Here is a 14,853-nt window from a genome sequence, read left to right on the forward strand (position 1 = left end):
GCGGTTTATCTATGGAAGGTGTTGTGCCTCTATCGTAAGTATTTAATGATTACAGAAAGGAATGGTGTAATGTTCATAATGGGAAAATGTATGTTAAACACAGATAACAACTTAATCATAAAATTGTGAAAGTGGATACAATCTCTAATGGTTGAAGTTGCTATTGATGAGGAGCTCCTAATAAATAACCCTGAAAGAGCCAAAAAGAAATTATGGATGTTGAACTGGACAAAGACCAGAAATGCCTGTGCAAAACTAAGAATATTCAAATCACAATCCTATGCTATCAAAGAATTACACAAAATAGAGCAATATTTGGTGAAATTTCCGCATCCAAAAAATAGATTTGGCTATTTCAGGATAAGGTTGAACATCTGTCTCTCAAATGAAGTTTGCCTGATGCGTAAAATGACGATGAATGGAGATTGTAGATTTTGTAAAGAGTCATCACAGTTGGAAATTTTAAAACACTTAATTGCTGAATGTCCTGCACTAATTGACATGAGATGCAAATTCTTTAAACATTTGTTTGAGGACCAGCATATCAAGCATATGGAAATTGTACCATAGTCAAAGGGCTAAAATGAACATAGCCATACTTACGTTTGTAGAGACATTAAATTAAAAAAAAACTGTAAAGACAACTGATTTTTGGAAAATGTGCAATGAATGAAATTTTATATTGAATTATATTGATACTTACCTGCTTTTAGTGACAAGTGTAATAACCAGAGAATTGTGCAAAAGGATTTTTGGTTTGAATAACATTTCTTTTTCGCCTTCATTCTCTTTTTAAGAATGTAACTATATATATATATGATGTTTATGTTGTTATGTTACGTTGTTTTTTCTCTGTTTTGTACATTTTGAAAGGCTGTTTTTACAGCTAACTCAAATAAAAAATAAAAAAAAATTGTCATAAACTCTCCAGTAGTGCGGCCTTCCTACTTGACCTTGAGAAAATATGCCTTGATTTAAACTATTTTTCGTTGTCTTCTTTTTAATGTTTGTTTTCTCTTCTGCTTTGTTAGTTGTGTATGTCTGTTCTCAGTTTTATAGCATTCTTCTAAGTACTTTTTTTTAAGTGTAATATTATTAGCATGTTACTCTGCTTTCGCTTATTCGGCTTTTAAATAAAAAAAATGTAAGAGCTGTTGAGTTGGAAAGAATCTTTTACTGCATAAATGCCACACTTTGCCTTTGAAATGTAGCACCCTTAATTCCATGGTCATTATTTTTTCTGAGGAGAGAAGGTAAGACATCTTGGACTTGGTTTGTCATAGTCCTGATTCTCTACGGAACCCCCATATTTCCCTAAGTTGTATTGGCTTACAGACAGGGGGTTCACTGCTGATTCTGCAACTCAGTTTCATGGTTTATTGTTATCATCTTGATGTGATGAACTTACCGGGCAGTATGTTGCTCCTTGACTATTCCTTCTCATTTAGCAAATGTGGTAATCTATAACCTTTTCATCTGTGCTGAGAATTGCTATTCCCACTCTTGGTATTGCCACTAGTGCTTGCGTAACTTAGACCTGCCCTCTGTTTTTTTCACCCCTCTTTTACTGCTCATGTCTTTGCTTAACCCATCCATCTTTAATGGCTTTCGGTGTCTTTCCACGTTGTCTCCACTTTGACTTCATTATGTCTGTGTGCTCTTCCTATTTATTCATACCACCCTAACCTTATGCGCGTAATGACTATGCCTCATCCACTATGTGCTGCCCCTGTTCTCAACTATGCTGCCCTGCAGATGCGGCTGTTCCTTTGGTGGTTTTATTTTTTACTTTCTCCCATCATGACTATTTTTTAATGCCATTTTTTTACCTCTTTAAATGGTCTGTGTTTTAGTTTATAATAATGTATATTTTCCCTTTTATACTGTTTCATTTTTTGACATGCCTTTTTGTGATCGTTCAAAAATGGTAACAAACCTTTTAACCAAAAGCCATTTTGTTGTTTCTCTTCTTCCAGAGACATGCACAATCACTTTACCAACCTGTTTCCCCATCTGATAAAGAAGGATTCTGTGCTTGAAGCTGTGAAGGACTTCTTATGGTAAGTCTTTCTTTCCTTTTCTCAGGTGCACATTGGTGCGCTCCACCCCGCTGGTGATTTCAGTTGGGTGACATGAGGTGGGGGGGGGACAGATGTCTTGGAGAGGCTGCAATGTTTTCTTTGCAAAAGCAATTCTTAAAAAACACACATTTATTGACTTGTACTAATAATGTATACTGGGTCTTTTTGAAATGCTTATGTCTAATGACCCCTTCCAGTATATAGTATAATCACAATAAGAATGTTACATATGGGCATCTTTTTCTGATAGAAGGTTATACTCCCATGATCGAGTGTCTGGTATACTCCTGTAGTGTATTTTGGGAACTTGACCCTTGATGTTTATATGAGGGAAAGACTATATGCTCGCAATGCCCTCTGGGCTTCCTTGGCGTCCTTTTTGCACGCAACTCGCCTTAGCATTCACGCATGTGTAGCATTGAGGCATATCTACTGACTCGGAGAGCCTCAGGATTCAGAGGTGAGAGTGAAATGGCTAGGGCATCAGCCACCACCTTGGTGTGCAAGGGCCCTCCTGCAGACAATGGGTTCTCTTGCCATATTGGTACACCAAAGGAGCCTAACGCAGTGCCAGCCAACTACAGTATGGACTAATGGTCCTAGGTTTTGGCTTCACTTAACTTGCTTAGAGGGAAAGTAGGGGGATGGGGAACCTATTCTCACCTAATTACAAAGACTGATGCATTAGTGTGGGCTTAATTGCTAAAGCGCTCTCTCAAACCTGCTTTCATGCTGGGCACTGCCCCCCAAACATGTACTGCTCTAAAAAGCCACGTTTGATGAACAACCGAATCGCTTGATTATCTGTGCCGTAATTGGATGAAAAACTATTGAAAAGCTGAAAGTGGGGCAATTTAAAATGCTCTATTTTATGGGGCGGTGGGGAGGGCAGCAGGAAGTGATGACTCTCGTGGATGGTTTTAGTTTTCAGGATGAGTGACCTGAGTAGGAAATCTAGTTCTACGATTATAATAAGACAAGAGAACATGTGCTCTATTAATGAGACACTTTTCTTGTCTTTGAGGTGCATTAATAGGACGGGGTTGGGATGAAGAATTACTCATTTGAAGTGACTGGTATAGAATACTTTACCCTTACAGATAATTATAAGAGGGCATGGGTTACTTCCATGAAGGATTTGTCCGGATTGAGAGTTGACCGTAAAAGACAAGGGTGAATATGGAATATTGTGATTAAGGAAAGGATATTTCTACCCGGTTTCCTGAATAGATCTGTTAATGTGTTTTCAATTGGTTTGTGTAGCTCTTTAACTTTATACAAATACATTCCCACATGTACTTCACCCCCATAGATACGTGGTGCCATGTAGCCCTGCACAGATTGAGTAGGAGCAAACTAGTTTGAACTTTGTTGCCGAAATGCCTGCGCAGAATTAATCCCTTCTGGTCATATATTTCAAGCATCATAAGCTATAATGTGCCAAAGCGCGCGCGCACACACTCACACTCGCACTCTCACGTTCATTCTCACACACATTCATTCTCTCACACACACACACACACACTAATTTACACACACTCTAATATGCCACATTGTCCCAGTCCAGCCACTTGCATATCTTCACCCATTAGAAAGAAATAGGGAGATTATGGGGGATAGTGTGCAGAAAGCCTTACCTCAGTGTGAGGTTGCCGTCAAAGGAGAGAGCCCAATCTAAACTCTATGTGGAGTGGTACAGATGCCTCCTGCCATGAGGTTGTGAGTGGATACCAGATACGAGCAGAGAGGCTCTGGGGTCCACAAATCCAGAGAGAGCGTAATAGGAAATGGTTTCTGCAAAAAAGCAGCTAGGTCCACATAATTGGGAAGGGAAGAGCGAGCATTCTATGCCACATGATGAAACCAGCATTGGCAAAGCCAACGGTTTTTGCTTCAGTATAGGTATTTTAAAGGGATAATGTGTTGTATATGTTTGTGCGAACAGACGAGTATGAAAAAATATCCATTTTAGCACAATAAATTCACAAATTAGTACTTTTTTAAATTTTTCTCAGTATATTTAGTGCATGTATTTTCCACACTTGAAGGAGGCAAGTGCCTTTTCTGCTTCAATAACAATCTTTCGTATTATCAAATGTAATGACACCCAGTTATTTTTGCCATGGAAAGACTGAGTCATCCCGAATGGAATTCCAACCCCCGACATGCATGGTACACACCCAATTCTTCCGTAGACGCTCGACACGCAGAGCTATATTAAAGGCATCCAACATACATATTGCATGATCTCCATCTGATGCCAAAGCTCTGCTTTTACTGAAACCATCCACTATGGTGTTTAGATCAACGCAAGGCGTGCCCTGTCCGGTGCAGGCAATGCTGTTAAATAACTTTCTAGCAGAACCCCTGAAAGCATGGTAAAAATGAACAAAACAAATAAGTGAACATAAATATGTGCATTTTATATCCGTACCTGTTCTTGGGCTCACCTGTGGAGGCTTAGGCTTGGAAAGTCTCTTATTTGTGGGTTAAGGCTTCCTGTGTTTCTTGGAGGTGTGGGTCTTGTGGAGGTAAGCATGGGTTTCCTCTGATGCCACTCTGTCAAGTCGTCATTTGGGGGCTCAGCCCTGGGTGAAGCAATAACTCTGGAAGCACTAAATCTCAGGGTAGCTCTGAGTGACTGCAGTTCAACAATCCAGGGAGAAGACAGAATTCCCAGGGAGGGCAGGAGCGGTCTGGAGGCAACCGCAGTAAGTTCAATGGATTCAGAAACCCAGGAAGGAGTGAGCGCAGCCCGAAGGCAACCGCGGCAGGTTTGAAGGATCCGGAAGCCCAGGAAGGAGTAGCAGCGGTCTGAAGGCAGCAGCGGCAGGACTGCAAGGAATCGGCGGCAGCCGAACACTCCAGGAAGGGTGGAGAGAAGGACGGAACCGCAAGACAGTGGTTCCGAAGGTAAGCGAACAGGAACTTGGAAACTATGGAGCGTTGAGACGTGCCGTACTGCAGGGGCGGGGCGCTTATCGAGCTATTGAGGAAGTCCCAGGAGCTAAACCGCAGATCTCATACGGCATCCGCCATGTTGGAGGGCTTGGAATGCCGCTGTGGTACGGTGCTGCAGAGACCAGCAAGACCATAGGGGACAGTACCGAGGAGGTTTCATGACCCTTTATAGCAATCCTACTTAATAAGAACATGTAAAGTGGAGACCAAGAAGTGTATACCGTAGGACTAGGCCTCTTGCTGGTCTCCAAGATTCAAAGGGTGCTTCAGCATCCCTTGATAGGCAGCCCTGGAATAGGGGAATATCTGGAAGAGTGCAGTGTGCATGTCGAAATGCTTTTTGCACACCAAAATCGATAGAATGATATTCTTTAAAGGATACCCTTTTCTATCAGAATACTTCTTTTTGATTCTGTATTGGCTGAAGGTTCTCTAAAATGGGTGCCTGGGCATAGTGGCCTCATCGGAGACACACATCGAGAATAGAAAGGTAGCACATCGGATGAGGTACCAACTGCCTGGACTTTTGTGCAACCTACATATCCAGATCACAGACCTGACATTAACATGGGGGTTGTCTGAGTCGTGTGATGCCAACAGTTTGTTCTCTGCAGCATAGATGAGAGTTTAAGCACCAGTGACATAGGTGCTTCCATTTAAAAGGGTGAACTTGAAATAAGCGTATAACTGCCATCTGTAGATTTTCACTGGTCCATTGAAAAGGGATTTCCCTTCTACCACATGATCATGGTCGTCATAATGAAAGGGTGATCGTTGGTTAATAGTTTTTTATTTATACACTGCTCGAGCACCACAAAAGAGACCTCTTGGCACTGTTCTGTATAGTAATACTACCTGGGCCACAAAAGACTCAGCAGATTCTAAAGGTCAACCTCTAAGAGCACTATGGCCTTCTGTAGACCTCTCATTAAACTAGCACAGGGCTGTTGATTTGCAAAACACCTAGGCCTTAAACGGTTTACAGAAGGATGAGATAGCCATTTATAGTACCAAGATCCATGAAGTTTTGCTACCACAACCAAGACGGCTTCACCTTCCACTCTAAGTTGCTAAGCACTTGTAATGCTCAGTAGAGATCCAGCACGTGAATCTGTTGGCGAGGAATTGAGGTCAAACCCTGTATAAAATGGTGATGAATTCATTCTACACTGCCAAGTGCAGATTGTGATGCACACAAACCCTTCCCTTGCCATTCTGATTACAATGGTGTGAGTGTCTGACTTTTAATGGTAATAATGCCATGATGTTAGAACCTGTGCTTGTGATGACATGCCACATATCTGACTTAACTGTCACAGTATGTTAGTAATGGACATATTGTGGCAATACATGGCAAATGATTATTCTACCTACTGTGATGAATGCTTGGATGTCGTCACTTTTCCCAGAGCGGGAGCCTCTTCCCATGAGGCCAGGTATGTGGGGCTGCTACCCGATGGTCCCCCTGGGGGTGGTACTCAGGGGGAGGGTCTCATGGGGAGGGACCCCCCTGTGGGAGCAGGGACAACTACCCGGGGAGAACGTGGTATACTTCACCTCCGTCTCTCACCTAACTCTCCTTCACCTTGCCTTTCCATGCACATGTGTCAAGTAGATGGTAGCAACCATATTGGAACGATGAAGAACATAGTCGACCCATGAGAGAACTATTTTAAAGGTACTGGGCCTACCTTAGAGAGAGCTCTCAGGGAAATACTGGGATGAGGAGATGGTGCAGAGGTATGAAGAGCGATCCTCAAAACACTATGGTACAAAGCTCTCTCTGGAGAAACCGCGATCGTGCGAGCTGGAAAGCAGAGGAATCCGATGACGGCATCCAGGACACTTACCGACCTTCTAAGCAGCTCCAACTCCATTCGCCGAGAGCAGACGTGCCAAAATGCTGCGTGTGACGCCCTCCAGAACCTGATGGCCGACTTGGCAGGGACGTGTACCAAATTGGCCAGAGTGGGAAGTGGGAAGTAGCGAAAACAAAGGTCTGTGATCTTCAATAGACTTTGCATTGGGGAGAATGTGTAAAGTCTCAATAAGCCTGAGAAAGGCCAGGGGAAAGGAAACATTCCTCATGGTACTGTGAATTGTGTTGAAAAGCCTGAGAAGGGCCTGGGGAAGGCAGTCATTCCCCCAGCCTTTGTGACTGTGGAAAAGACCCTCAGAAGGGCCAGGTGGTGCAGGGGGAGACATTCCCTCTACTGTGGTGAGACTGCAAGCCAAGAGAGATCAGGGGAAGGAAGCCATACCCCCTGGGGTTGTGTACCATGAAGCACAAAGCCAAGGAAAGCTTGGGGAAGGGAGGCATTCCCTTGGCACTCTGAAAATACTGAGAACAGGATACCTGGAGAAGGGAGGCCTTCCCTTGGCACTCTGAAAATACTGAGAACAGGATACCTGGGGAAGGGAGGCCTTCCCTTGGCACTCTGAAAATACTGAGAACAGGATACCTGGAGAAGGGAGGCCTTCCCTTGGCACTCTGAAAATACTGAGAACAGGATACCTGGAGAAGGGAGGCATTCTTTAGGGAACCCAAAAGTGAAGAAAACTATGGGCAATAAGGAATGTTGATGTTTGAGCTGGAACGTCTCTTTTGAGCGTGAACTGAGAACTTTACAGCACCACCACCTGGAACGTTGTTTTGTATCTTGGAAAGGAACTGAGACCTGTCAAATTGGAACTATGATCCATTGTCCAAAAGAAGGGAGACATTCTTCTGGACCAAGAACATCAACTACCTCTTTAGTATTTAGTTACAAGTGTGAGGGACATAAGTAGGCATTTTGACACATGACGGTAAACTCTTTTTGTTTACTTGGACATGCTGACCGATTCCCATGTTCCTTAGTTGAGGCAGGGAAACCCCTCTTAGAGTTAGGGAGAGATGGGTTTCCTCTTTATTTTGATCAATAATAAAAGTTTATGGCAACTATCGTGCCACCTGTGTGTCAGTCTCCTCCTTCTGCACTGTTACTCTACCTACGAGGGTGGCAAACGTGCGATTACCCAGACATATGATGATAGTGCCTGACAAAGGTTCCATGTGTTAAAATCGATGCAAAAATGGCAGTGAACGCAAAATATTGCGGCAGTAGTTTTGCCGCCACAACCCATTTAAAGAATGCAGGGGACACCCCCACAAACCCCAGACCCATTATACCATTGAAGGAGAGCGGGGGACACCCCCACAACCCCTGCTCCCCTTATATGGTATAATGGGGTACACCTTTACCGGGTCAAACCACCGCATTTCTTTTTTTTTTTTTTTTTAAAGGCGATATTTTTGCCGCGATTTTATCACTGCATACCCTGACAAATCCCTTTTCCCCTCCACTGGATTTCATTTTTGTGTAACTTGAGGTGTTTCAGTCCCATGTTCCCTCCCTGTTGCCCTGTGGGCGTTTTGAAACGTAATTTACTTACTGTATAAGCGCCTAACAAGTGAACAATAAAATTAATAAGTAAATGCCTTCTCAACATCTATGCAAAAATAAAGATTGTTGGCTTTGACAATGCTAGTTTCTTTACTGTAGCTTAGTAGCTTGCTGTCAAGGTTTTGTGATTTCCTTTCACACTTATGGTAAAATGAGGTAAGTTGTTGAGATTGAGCAGGCTACGTGCTCATTTGAACTTCTTTTAACCTTTCATGAAGTACTGGACCAAACTGGGCAAAAGAGACCATTATAGTAGAGCGAGTCTTACAATAAGAGCTGTTTCCTTAGTACAGGCTTGCCCTGGAGAAGCTTTGTGGGTCACAGCGCCCAGGTGTGGGGAGCACACTACTTTCAGTAAAAACAGCTGGCGGGGAAGAGTGAAAAATAACTATATGTTGCAGGTGTCTCATGCATGAATCCAGATACGGCCTACAGGCTTCATCTTTCTGAGGTCCTTAATGTGATTACCATTGTAGTGTACGTTTGGTATTGGGAACACATGCTATTGCCATGCCTGCAAACCCAAAGGACAGTGGCATACGCTGTTACAGATATAAAACCAAGTCATTATGAGAGCAAAAGAACCTTCTGGCATAATCAACGTATGCTGATGTTAATTCATTGTTAACTCAATTCAGGCTTCAATAATACTGTTAAACCATTACTAAAGGAAGATCAGATTTAAAAATAGTATATTTCGCCCTCAACTGGTGTTGATGTCCTCCTTTCACGGTGCCCTTCAAAAGGGACCAGGTTGTGGGATGCTACTGTACCCCTGACATGCATGGGCGGGATGGCACTTTGCTCACATATGATGCCCTTATTTGCAGGAAAGTCATCACCGAATAAAAATGGATCCAAAGTAGTGACTGAAAGAAACCTTTCTCTAAGGCACAAATAAACGCTTCAACGCATATAATTTGGGGAGAAGAGTAAAAAGCATAGGAAAGCACACGCAAAATATGGCTGACATGCGGCCCGAGTCAGGATGCGGGAAGGAGGCCATCTATGATGCAGCCCTTAAAGGGCAACTGCAAACTGTGAAGAATCCTACGGATGCCTCACTTGAAACCCTGCCTAAAGTCTCTCCTCCCAGGTGGCTAGGAAAAGGCAACTGAAATGTGAAAGCAGAATTAGCAATTTCAGCCAAGTCACACACAGCACAGGCCACTCAGTAGCCATTACAGGATGTTCACCTCCAGTCCATGCCAAATTGCAATGCATTGTTGGTCTGCAAATCAGCTCAAATGTCTTCACCCATAAAACTGTCTTCATCTATAGGGCAGTGTTATTTTATACGTAGCATTTTTCAACCTAGTTTTGGCTGTTGCTCGCTGTTTGTTGCATTCTACGTGCATAGACAAAAATGCAATAATTACATGGGCCTACGTAAGCGCTTATTCCAAACATCCCTGTAGTGTATTGTTTGCATACTGCTAACATTTTTAATGGACAAAGTGAAAAGATGTAGGTAGACAAATGTGTACGGATGAAATAAAGATGCACAGAAATACAGGAATAAAAATTACCGTCCAGAGTTAATAGGGAATTGATATTACGGATTAATACAATGGATACCTGCAGGCAAGGACTAAATAAAGACCAAGAACGATGTGTATTTTTATGAAAAAGCAGACTTTTCTGAAGAATTCATAAGCGACAAACTATGAGTGTGTAGTAATATAGCCGTATAGAATGAGGGAGGGGTCATTATCGCAGGATAATGACCCACCACCAAGTTCAGAGGGCCATAAATTGGGGAAGGGTAAATATCCCAAGCGATAATGACCGTAGCAAGGTCTGTAAGGCTATTAGCACATGGTGCTAGTTGCAATACATGTTTTGGAATTTTGGTGGTGAAGTAAAAACATTTCTACTTTAATAGTGGGAAAAGTAATTGGACAAACTGTGTTGGAAAATAAAAATGTTTTTATTTTGTAGTATTTAACATGGTTGTTTTAATAAGTTAGACATTTTAATTCCAAAGTTGAAACATGTTTATCATGAGCATGCATTATGTGTCACGTAAAAGTAAACAATTTCTCTACAAGAAGCATTTTCACATGTTTTATCTTTCTCTTTCGTAGGTTAAATAGGACATTTTGTTTTAGCAAATAAAGATCGTCCCAGAGAGGAAGTGTCTTGTTCATCTTGCCTGGAAATTGCATTGTTGTTTCGTGTCGGCCCTTGAAGACAGAATGGTTGGAATGTAGTCAATACCAGTAGTTATTGACTATTCTTTAAACATGACTGCACTTTAAACATTCTAATTGGCTGAGAGGAGGTGAATTACGATTTCCATGTGCTAATAATGATTATTGTATAATGAACATGTTTCAATATACAATACAGTAATTAGATTGTTTTGTTAACACATGTCGATGATTAACGACATCCTTTCAACATCATTTTTTTTCTTAAAATAAGAGCTATCAAATGTTTGATATTAATGATGGGAAAACAAAACAATATTAGAAAGGATAGGCCTATATTCATTTGATATCACTACAAATGACACACATTCCACATGAACGTAGCGAGGCACCTATTACAAATAAATGACTACCATTTTCCATTAGGTGCATGGCTTTACATTCTGTAGTAAACTAACCAGATAGAAAACCCCCATAACTAATATTAAGAAAATGTGTTTTAAGAAGAATTCCAACAATCATGGCAAAACAATTCATTTACCACAATTGACGTCGCGATATGACATCATATCATGTATACTTAACGCATCATTTATTATGTAGTGCCTCTCGTATTGTATATTGGCTTCCATTTTTCGAATAGCAATCTGACTTCCCCAAAAAAAAGTGCAATATCTTGGAGCAAGGAAAGAAACGCCGAAAACGCAATATTTTATATAATTTCAAGCTTAATAAGGTAAGATTTAGGTAGGCATTTGATCATATCTTGATTCTCCAATACAAGAGTTAGCATATCCAACTAGGGGCAATGTAATTGGTACATAGTGAAAGTTTTCTATCAACAAGCCCAATTAAAACATAAAATGTTTATTTGCAGAAAGGAACTCCCGGTCGAGAGAGCGTTATCTGCCTACGTGGGAGTTGGTAAAACTGTTATTTCTGTTTTGAATACTTCTCCACCAAGTAGTGGCATGTCCTCAATTTCTTTGGATCTTGCCTGAACTTCACAGTCAAAGAGAAAAGACATATCCCTTTTGTTTCGGATGATGTACAAAAACCCAAGAGAAACTTTGAATCGCGGAGAGAGAACCTTATGCAGAGGAGGGCTGCTGTTGTAGTTACCTCCTCGAGGGGTAGAGTGCCCTGGAGCTGCTGAGCTAGCGACAGCAGGAGAGCAAGAGAGCGCCAGAGGAAAACGCTGGAAGCCTGGTCTAGCAAGCAGTAGAACAACTGCTGCAGGTACAGAGCCACAGAGACCATCCCGCTTTGTGGAGTGACCACGACGAAGCTCTGGTGGGCCTGTGCCCTCTAAACAACGCCAAGACTAGTCGAACCTAGAGGAACAAAACCTCCCATCTGCCGACGTGTGCAGAGCCTACCAATGCAAACAGATGCAGAGAACGAGTCGGCGATAGACTGGAGAAAGCAGAGAATAATAGAAGGCAAAGCTGCCATATGCTAATGCCAAGCCCAGTAAACCAGCCCAATACAACAGAAGGTACCTGGGTGGGTTAGGAAAGGGGGAGGCAACTGGGACTGAACGAACTGCGTGAAACGAGTTACAATACGGTTTACGGGACCCTGAGAAACCCGGTATTGACCTTGGAAGAGACCATGAGAATGGTTGGGTATAAAGATTGAAGAGGGCCGTCAACGCCCTATGAGAGACATGGAAAAGAGACCTTGGGGATGCCCACAAAGGCTTTATGATATAAAGATTGCAAAGGGCTGGCAATGCCCTATGAGAAACATTGAAAATAACACAGATGATGGGAATCTGAGAAACCCGAAGTATAAGTCAAGGGGAGAGACCCAGAGAATTGCCGGACATAAAAATTGGCGGGGACTGACAGCACCCTATGAGAAACGCTGCGATTTGAATGTGAAATCCACATATGAGAGCCTGAGAAAAGCCGAAGTAAAATCATTGTGAGATAGTATAAGAGTATTAACTACAATGGTCCAAGATGACTGGGAGTACTCTATCAGAAATAGTAAGAAAGTGAACCAAAATAAATGTTAAGGTCGGTTACGGGATCCTGAGAAACCCAGAGTCAACTCCTTTGTAGAGGCCACATAAGTTGCAGGGCAAGGAAGTAGAATTATGGACTTTCCTCCCCCAGAAGACAGGCGAATGTATTGAGCTGCAGGCGAGAGAAGGGGTCCTCCAAGGTGTAGGGCCCATTTCAGTTGCAAGGGTTGAAACATCCTAACGCTGGGCATGGGCTTCACTCGGCTCAGCTCCTCAGCAGAGTGAGAAAGACTGCTTGAGGCAAGCAACTTCTCTGACAACATTGGTCCAAGTTTGCGATCAATTTTATATAAAGCTTTACACCAGTGGCAGCTCTTCCATGATGGGCAAGGGGGTGCCAACCTTCCAGTATCCTCGCCTATTATGAAGGAGCCGAGGCAGTCAAGTGTAAACACTGAGCGTTCCCACAGCTGCTTTCATCAGCTGAGGGAGGGCTCCTGGGCTGGCTTAAAATGCCAAAGGGAAAACTGGTTTCCTTTTCACTGTTCAGTAGCACCCCAGCGAATGAGCCTGATAAACCAAGGAAGGCCGGGGGCGTTTTGCTTCCCCCCCCGAAACCTTGCATGGCTATTTGGGGATGCAGTCTGGTCTATCGCAGGCCTGGATGCGTGCGCGGATACTCCTGTACCCCCACCGCATATCCAGAAACCGAAGCCCGGCGAGATAGGGGTGCACAGCTCCACTGCGGGTATGCAGGAGCTGAGGGCCTTCATTGCAGCGGGCAAGGGCCTAGAGGACCAGAATTCGGAGCAGGGTTGCAGGTACGAAAATAATCTTTAAAAAATGGTATTTGTGTGTGTGCGTGTATGCAAGTGTTTGCGTTTGTAAGTGAGTGTGCTAATGAGAGTATGTTATTTGGGTGTGTGTCTGGGTGAGAAGGTGTATAAATGAATGTGAGTGAGTGAAGAATGAATGCTGACGCGTCTTTGTGAACCTGAGAGAATGAGGAGAGTGTGGGTGTGTCTGTCTGTCTGTCTGTCTGTCTGTCTCTCCCTAGTAGGAGACCTCTGATTGCGGGCAGAGGTCAGCACTTACTGTGCCAGGACATTTTATATTGTGTATCAAGCTGATAATAGCGTTTTAAAAACGTTAAAAGGTGTGCATGTTTTAAACTCCAGTTGAAGATTTAATCGTTTGCTAATTTTCATGAGCTTATCTGGTGCAGTGGTGAAGTGCCCGGCCTGCAAACGTGGCAACCATGGTTCCAGTCCCAAGGATGGCATAAATTCACAGATTAAAAAAAAGACAGGCCATTTTTGCTCGTTTTACACAAAGCCTCTAAAACGATATTGCAAAACTTTGTAGATCTGTGTCCTTAGGAACTCTGCTTTTGGCCTCGTTCCTCTATTTGGTCACCGGAACTCCTTGGTAACTTACATTATCCTTATGTCTCGTATCACACGTATTATAAAGGCTGCACTTAAACGAGAATGTACTTTACTGCAAATTATGAAACCTCTTTGTGTTCACTCTTTACACTAGGAGATGTGATATAACAGTTGATTATTTAACCGGAGATCGTATTGCTTTCCACTCAGTCGTCCAGGCAGAGCAGGCTTTCTTGCTTGCGGTTCTAAAAGACACCGCGAGCTGAAGCTGAGCTGGTCCATGTAGACAACCTCCAAAGTGGTCCATCATGGAAAGCTACGGAAGCTACTATTTTAACAATTGCGTAACATTAGAAAGACCGCCACACATTTGAGAGCAGCATCAATACTTCAAGTAGTCCATTACATCTTTTGAAGAGGGCGTAGATTGCCTCTTTGTGCAGCTCCAGTCTAATCCCCTTTCCGTGTGCATTTTATGCTGATTCCAAGGACACTCCCATGTTCATCACTTTCCTCTGTACAGTGCACTAAGCCCGATTACTTTAATTTTGCCAAAACTGTTTCTAGTTCTCAGATCACATGAGGTTATCATGCCATGTTGTTTATAGAGAGGGGCGCCTGCTACCTTTTTTGTATCTCAGATCACATGAACTTGACAAGGGAGGGCCCTGCTTTGCTCTCCTATTGGCTAGTTCGTCGATCATAATAAGAGGGTCGGTTCTTAATAATTTCTCTCCCTCAAGCGACTTCATAGCTTAGTACCTGAGATCAGAATTTCCATCACGTGGGATTGTGCAAAGGGAACATTGTTTCATTGCAGGGATCTGCAACCTATGGCTCTCCAGATGCTTT

The 14,853-nt window shown here is 42.8% G+C and overlaps 1 protein-coding gene and 1 long non-coding RNA gene across 2 annotated transcripts in view; one reads left to right on the forward strand and one right to left on the reverse strand.

Annotated features, from left to right (window-relative positions):
* The window catches only part of PLBD1 (phospholipase B domain containing 1), a 424,699-nt gene that overhangs the window by 61,553 nt on the left and 348,293 nt on the right, over positions 1-14,853 (forward strand). The window contains exon 3 of the mRNA XM_069652727.1: positions 1,977-2,060. Within this exon, the coding sequence (XP_069508828.1) occupies positions 1,977-2,060 (84 nt within the window). The remainder of the gene's footprint in view (positions 1-1,976; positions 2,061-14,853) is intronic.
* LOC138581412 (uncharacterized) overlaps positions 1-14,853 on the reverse strand; it is a 578,201-nt gene that overhangs the window by 33,493 nt on the left and 529,855 nt on the right. The window lies entirely within an intron of this gene.

The sequence above is a fragment of the Ambystoma mexicanum genome, chromosome 3p (assembly GCF_040938575.1).
Source record: "Ambystoma mexicanum isolate Mex_15411 chromosome 3p, UKY_AmexF1_1, whole genome shotgun sequence".
NCBI classification, from domain to species: Eukaryota; Metazoa; Chordata; class Amphibia; order Caudata; family Ambystomatidae; genus Ambystoma; species Ambystoma mexicanum.